General features: G+C 33.3%; 1 protein-coding gene across 1 annotated transcript; it reads right to left on the bottom strand.

Moving 5' to 3' along the window:
* Positions 1-7,302: 7,302 nt before the first annotated feature.
* LOC134305230 (histone H1-like) lies at positions 7,303-7,743 on the bottom strand (the record flags this gene model as incomplete). Its single annotated transcript, XM_062990108.1, has 1 exon — positions 7,303-7,743. A coding segment is annotated over one exon (441 nt), but the record flags the coding sequence as incomplete, so codon positions are not given.
* Between the last annotated feature and the right edge of the window lie 255 nt (positions 7,744-7,998).

The following is a 7,998-nucleotide window of genomic DNA, read 5'->3' as shown; positions in this document are numbered from 1 at the left end:
CTATATTTAAATGATCATGTTTAAACATAAAATCTCCGTAAAGGAGTTGGTAGTATGGTATATTTAATCTCTTTTTACCTTTTTGTTTTGACCAATATTCTTTTTTTCCAACCCAAATTGCACCTCTATTCAAGGCTTGTGTTACATTTTTACAAAATGCTATTTTTAATTTATTACCCATATCAACAGCTCCCAAGCCCCCATGTTTTTTTGGTTTGTATAATAATGCTCTTTTTGTTACTTCTCTATTAGTTCCCCATATATATTTTACACATTGCTTGTTTAATCTTGTAATATATTTATCATCGGGTGGTATAACTGTAGCTAGAAATAATAATTTAGACAAGATAAAAGTTTTTATAATTTGAATTCGTGTCATATAATTGGTAGCTTTATATTTTTCTAGTTCCTCTTTTATTAATTGTTCCTTTTTCTCCCAATTTAGTTCTCTAGTTTTACTATTAGTTATATATATACCTAAAATTTTTATTTTATCTTTCAGATTTAGATTGATATGGGGTTGAATATCATCATCTCCTATCCAAACTCCTTCGGTTTTGTTTTGATTTAGTCTGGCTCCCGAAACTAACTCGTATGTTTTAAAATGTTCTTTTAAAATATCAAGCTCTTGTTGATCTTTTATTATTACGGTGATATCATCTGCATATGCTGAAATTTTAACTAAGTTATTGGGATCTAGTTGAATACCTTTGATTTTTTTATTATTTTTAATTAATTTTAAAAGTGGACTAATTGCCAAAATGTATAGGGCAGAACTCAGGGGACAACCTTGTTTTACTCCTCTATGACAGCTAAAATTATGTGTTAAAACACCGTTAACATTTATTTGTACTTCCGACTTTGCATAAAGCAGCTTTATCATTTGGATGAAATTTTCTGGAAAGCCATAGTTTTCTAATACATGCCAGAGATATTCTCTTGAGACGTAGTCAAAAGCTTTTTTCTGATCTAATGCTACTATGAAATAATTTTTATTTTTTTCATTTGTTAGTATATCTCTTATAGTACTTAGGTTATCCCACATGAATCGCCCTTTTATAGCGCACGTTTGTTCTTGTTCTACAATTTTATTTAAAAATTCGTTCATTCTATTAATTAAAATTTTTGCTAATATTTTATAATCTACATTAGTTACACTGATTTGTCTCCAATTATCTAAATTGTATTGATCACCCTTTTTGAATATTAAATTTATTATGGTATGATAAAAGGAATCATGCATTTTTCTTAATTGGAAACCTTCATTATATACTTTCTCCAAAAGATCTATCAAGTCATTACAAAATATTTGATAGAGTTCAGCAGGGAGGCCATCTGACCCTGGTGTTTTCTCTTTATTTAGTTGTCTTATGGCTAATTCTATTTCTTCCTTTGTAAATGGTTTTTCTAAGTGTTCTAAATTTTCTATATTATTTTTAGGAAAAAGTTTCAAGAATTTTATAATTTGAGCTTCATCAATATGTTCTTTTTTATATGCAGTTTCACATTTTTCCTGTATTAAATTACGTATTTCATTATTGGTTTTTATAATTTTGCCATCTTTATTTCGAATACCCGTTATATATTTATTTTCTTTTCTTTCTTTGAAGTGTTTTATTACAGTATTTACATTTCCCATGTAGCTGGAGTCAAAACCAGCTTGTATTTGAGTACTTAGAAAAATGTCATTATTTATTTTTGCGATTTCCAATTTTACCTCTTAATTTATTTTCTTCTTCATAATTTCGTTTCAGATATAGTTTGCAAACTTACGTAGTCAAGGGTTAACTGCTTATAATATTCGTTTCTGCGGAAAGTTAAATTCTTTACATTTACGCTTAAAAAAGGTTCTTATTTGACTTTTTAAAACACTCCATAGTTCTATATTTGACTTAGTTAAAACATTTAATTGCTTAATTCGATTAATTTCTTCCTTCACTTCTATTATTAAATTTGGGTTTTTTAGGCATGATGTATTTAATTTCCAATATCCTTTATTCTCGTATTTCCCTATATTTATTTTAACGTTCACTGCTAAATGGTCAGAGTCTACTAAATATTCTGTTGTATAGTTAATAATTTGTATATTTTTTGATGTATATATTCTATCAATTCGTGTGTTAACTATCTTATCAAAACGTGTAAAACCCATTCGATTTGGATGTAATTGTTTAAAGACATCGTTTAGTTCGGATGATTCACAGATCTTTTTTAATAGATTTCCCTCCCTACTTATTGGAGTATCCTTAAACGGAATTCTATCTTTTAAATCAGTAATTGTATTGAAGTCCCCACATAAGATTACGGGAAACCCAATATTTAATAATTCTGACATTTTGTGAAAAATTCTTATTTTACCGGCGCGATCTGACGGCGTGTATATATTAATTACTCTGATTTTTTGATTTTGAAAAAAGCAGTCAACTAAAAGAATTCTACCTGGAATTATTTGTCTAACTTTAATAATTTCAACAGGTTGTTTAAAAAATATTCCCACTCCATCAGCTTTATTCTCTCCAATGGACAAGAAACATTTACTCGGTGACCATAATTTTTGTACTTTATTCATGTCGTTTAAGCTAACTAGTCTTAATTCCTGTGCACATATTATATCACAACGTTTAAGCTTTAACTGATTAATTTTTTGTATTTGATTTTTTTCCGATTGAATCCCTCTTACATTAATTGAAATTACGTTAAGTGACATTCTAATAACCAAAATCCATATATTTATTTTAGGGTAAAGGACCTTTTTTTATTTATTTATTATTTGTTAATCATGTGTTTTCTTTTGTCCTTTTACCTAAATTACTGTCAGGGGGAGAATTTCTTTTACGTCTTTTATTTTTTATTAATTTAGGTGAGAGAGTGGAGCTTTGTACAACATTTTCTGTTGAGATATCTATATTACCTTGAACATTATCATTAGATGGAGGCTTTAAAGTCGAAGGTTTAATCGAAGTCTTCTTGGTTGGAGCAGGAGGGCTCGTGAGTTCATCACTTGCTGTGGTGGTGGAGGAGGAAGAGTCTGTTTCATCAGAGCTGGTCGATGTGTTAGAAGTGTCGGAGTCCGATGTTTTGTTTCCCTCGGGTTCGATGTTCTTTTCTTGTTGCTTCTTATCTTCATTGTTGGTTTCTATTGTAGTTATTAAAGGCTCTTGTGTGCAGACTTCCTGTAGCGGATTTGTTTCTAGAGAAGACGGAGGGTTGATCACTTGCACAGATTGATTTTGTTGGCTTTGAAAACCTTTAATTTTGTTACTGTAGGAGTAAGGGCAATTAAAAAAAGTATGACCTTCTTTGTTGCATAGATTACAGATTTCTGTGCTTTTGCAGTCTTTTCCTTTATGACCATGCTGTCCGCACTTCCAGCACTTAAGTATGTCACAGTCTTTAACATGATGTAATGTTGAGGAGCAGATGTAGCAACTCTTGCTTTGCCCAGGGTAAGTTATGCTGCCATTGTAAGGCCCCATTGAGATGGTATTTGGAATAGTCATTGTGTTGCCATCAGGAGTTTTTTTTATCCTAATTTTGAATTTGCGAACGCCATACCATATTCCAAATTGATCAACGGGCTTGTAAACTTGTAAGATTTCTCCAAACCTCTTTATATATTGTTCCACATCGCCATCAGCAACACGTCCAGTCCAGAATTTAACAACTATGAATTTAATATCATTAGGGACAGAAGAAATCAGTTCCCAGTTCTTCCAGAAACCCGTGCCAGTGGCACTGTTAAATATCTGCGTGAAACGTTGTAAAGTCTGTAATTGATGGAAACATATTTCGAAGTCTCTGCGGTTTGGAGATGCAATGAAAGAATAAACATCTGCAGCATTAATCCAGTCGCTAAGTAGTAGCTGAGCTCCCACCTCCGTGCGGTTAGGAGCATCGCTTTCACCAACGTATCTCAGTCGAACCCAGTGCCTCCCCACCTCAGGTGGGGAGGACACACGCGGGAGCATGTGTTAGCGTCCTTTGTTCTTTTAATGTCCGTTTGTTGGTCGCTGTTTCACAGGAAAGCTTTCGTCGTCAGATGTTTAACATATGAAAGAGTTGTTAGCTTAACCACCGGTTTTCCTTTTTAAATATGATCTTTATTAAGACATGATTTTCAGAACAAAGTTATTATCATTACATTACAATCCGAACCAGATAAAGAACACAGCAATAACACATACAAAACATAAAATCTATTACATACAAATTTTTACAACTTAAGTATCGACCATGGAAATTTTTTCTTAGCTTTAAGATCTTCAGTTCGCAACCGTCTTAAGTGACAAACAATCTGTTTACAAATAATGTCAGCACTTATATTAATTTGGTCTATAATTATTTTGCATCTTGTTTTCCAAATCTTTGTATTCACCACACAAATAATTAGCCAGTAAAATTCTTCAATATTTGTATGTACATTATCAAAAATACCATACATTATTGTTCTCATATTTATATCAAAATCCAAATTTAATGTTTTTACTTTATTCCAAATGTTGGTGGTTCTTGTACAGTTCAACAAAAGATGTTCAATTGTTTCTTCTTCCAGACAACCATGTATAGGACATTTAGTGGTGGTGACATAACAACTCCATTTCACAATTGTTCTAACAGGTAGTCTATAATTTATTATTAGCCACATTGTGTCTCTTATATTTTCAGAAATATTTTTAGAGAGTATGTTCTTTATTATTATCTTACTTTCATTTAAATCTGTCTGTCTATACTGTAAGGTTTCTCCATGATAAAATGTATTAATTAATTTATAAATTTCTTTATTTGATAAGTTAATCCAGTCAATATTTAAGTTTGTATGCTTAAATGTGAAATCACCATAAATAAGTTTATAATAAAATACATCTTTTCTTTTCTTTCCTTTTTGTTTCAACCATTCAGATTCCTTTAGTATCCACTTAGCCTTCCTTTCCATTGCTTGTGCTATGTTTTTACAAAATGCAATTTTTAATTTAATGCCTAAGTCGATTGCTCCTAACCCTCCTTGTAACTTTGGTTTAAACAAAAGGGTTCGTTTTGTTACCTCCCTATTTGTATTCCATATAAATTTAATACACAATTTGTTCAGGCGATTAATACATTTTTCATCTGGTGGAAAAACAGTAGCAAGAAATAATAATTTAGATAAAATAAAGGTTTTAATAATATGTATGCGAGTTTTATAGTTAGAGCCTTTGAATTTGTCCAGTTCATGTTTCACTGACTCTTCTTTCTTTTCCCAGTTTAGTTCACGTGCTCTGTCTTTAGATACATATATACCCAGTACTTTTATTTCTTCTTTTATATTAACTTCTAGATAGGGTTGTGTATTTCCTCCTATCCAAATACCTTCTGTTTTCATTTGGTTAAGTTTTGCACCTGCTATTATTTCATATTCATTAAAATAGTCTTTTAATATATTGTATTCAAATTGGTTTTTAATAAAGACTGTTATATCATCAGCATAAGCTGAGATTTTAATTATGTTGTTCTTAGAAAGTTTTATACCTTGTATTCTTGGGTCATGCTTGATTTTATTTAGAAGAGGGCTAATAGCTAGTACATAAAGGGCTGCACTTAAGGGGCAGCCTTGTTTAACTCCCCGTTCCACTAAGAAGGAATCTGTCAAAACACTGTTTACTTTTACTTGTGTCACAGATGTTTTATATAATAGCTTAACCATATGTATAAATTCAGGAGGAAACCCATAGTGTTCCAACACCAACCAAAGATATTCTCTAGATATTAAATCAAAAGCCTTCTTTTGGTCAAGAGCAATAATAAAATAATCGTTAATGTTTTTATTTGTCATTATCTCTCTTAAAGAATTCAAGTTGTCCCACATATATCTGCCTTTTATTGCACATGTCTGTTCCAATTCTATCAAATTGTCTAAATGTTCATTTATTCTATTCATTAAAATCTTAGCAAATATTTTATAATCTACGTTCATTATTGTAATTTGTCGCCAATTATCAAAATCATGTGGATCTCCTTTTTTAAAAATTAAGTTAATTACACTTTGATAAAAAGATTCATGCATTTTGCAGTTATTTATTCCATCATTAAAAGCGGATGCCAATAATTCCCCCACATCTTGTTTAAATAACTGATAGAATTCGGTGGGTATGCCATCTGTGCCGGGAGATTTACCTTTATTTAGTTGTTTAATGGCAATAAGAGTTTCATCACATGATATAGGTCTTCCTAGGTCTTCTGAACAATAAACAGTATCTTTTGTGCATGTACTCAAAAAGGACCGCACTTTTGTAATGTCTACTTCTATTTTTTTATACATCTTTTCACAGATATTTCTTATTAATATACATTTTTCACTTTCATCCTCAATTATTTTTCCCTTATCATTTCGTATCCCGGCAATATATTTATTTGATTTTCCTTCTCTTAATTGTTTAATTATATTTGTAATATTTGCTGGTTGATTTATGTCATGACCTGCTTGCATTTGAGGGCTTATAGTTAGTTCATCATTAATTTCAGTTAATTTTTTTTTAATGTCATTTAATCTATTCTCTTCTTCAGAGGTCAACCCAGATTTTGTAAATAATTCAATATATTCATCCAACAGTTTATCATAAATGTCGTTATTTTGTTGATGCAATTCCCTACATTTTCGTTTAAAAAACATTCTAATTTGTTCTTTTAAAACTTGCCATAATTCAATATTTGATCTTTTCCCTCGTCCACTCATTTTGATGATCAGATGTGTTCGTCGAACAAAACTGAAGTAAACTGACAAAGAGCTCGAAACGGTGAAATATAGGCAAACTGGCCTCTCTCCTATTGGCTTAGAGCGAAGGCTCAGCTGAGCCAATCCTAAACGCGCCGTCATGTCTCAGGGAAACACATACACGCCCCCTCACATGTGGCCCCGCCCCTCCTCCCCTCTCTTCTCCTCCGTTCTCCCGCCCATGTAATGTATGATACAGAAAAGCTTCTCTTAAGCAACAATTACTTTATATTATGTCACAATAACATTTACACTAACAATTACATTATGTAAGGAGCTCATATACGTAAATTCACATACATATACACATTTATACGGACAGTTTTATGGGGATGTGTGACAAAATCATTATTACACATAAAACAGGACCAGACATACTTAGTGTTTTTAACTCCTTGCTTATCACTCTCTCCACAAAATATGTATGTATGGATGGATGGTTGCATGTTTGCATGCATGTATGTGTTTAGGAAACGCGACTCTTTATGGGAGGAAATAGGTGGCTCTTAAAAGAGCCGTTTTAAGAAAACGAAGGTAATAAAACATGAACATGTTTACTTCTTCTTGGGTGCAGCTCTTTTGGCCTTGGCCACTTTGGGCTTAGCGGTCTTGGGTTTGGCTGCCTTGGCTTTTTTAGGACTCTTGGCTGCCTTCTTGGGGCTCTTGGTGGCTTTCTTAGCAGCAGCAGCGGGTTTCTTGACCTTCTTGGGGGACTTCTTAGCGGCGGGCTTCTTGGCTGTTACCTTCTTGGGCTTCTTTGCAGCGGCGGGTTTCTTTGCGGCCTTTTTCACTTTAGGAGCGGCGGCTTGTTTGGCCGCGGGCTTCTTCGCCTCGGTTTGCTTCTTGTTGAGCTTGAAAGATCCTGAGGCGCCGGTGCCCTTGGTTTGCACCAGGGTGCCCTTGGTCACCAGGCTTTTGACGGCGAGTTTGACGCGGGAGTTGTTCTTCTCCACGTCGTATCCACCTGCAGACAGAGCTTTCTTCAGGGCGGCCAGGGACACTTTTACCAATGCCGAAACAAATTTACAAACGGTCGATCTGACAGAAAGGGTAGGTACAATACACAGGAAGTGCTCGTTGCTTACCTGCTGCCAATCAAACTGTTTTGCAGGGATGAAGTGAACAGAGTTTGTGACGGTAACGCTAAACAATAGTGATGTGCAGATGAAGCCTCATTAAAGCTTTTGAAGTTTTTCCTGATTGTGCTGAAAATACCTGAGTGGGGGAGGAGGGGGGTGGTTAGGGTTGCA

Source organism: Trichomycterus rosablanca, unplaced genomic scaffold (genome assembly GCF_030014385.1).
Source record: "Trichomycterus rosablanca isolate fTriRos1 unplaced genomic scaffold, fTriRos1.hap1 scaffold_134, whole genome shotgun sequence".
NCBI classification, from domain to species: Eukaryota; Metazoa; Chordata; class Actinopteri; order Siluriformes; family Trichomycteridae; genus Trichomycterus; species Trichomycterus rosablanca.
This window is presented reverse-complemented; position numbering and strand designations above follow the sequence as displayed.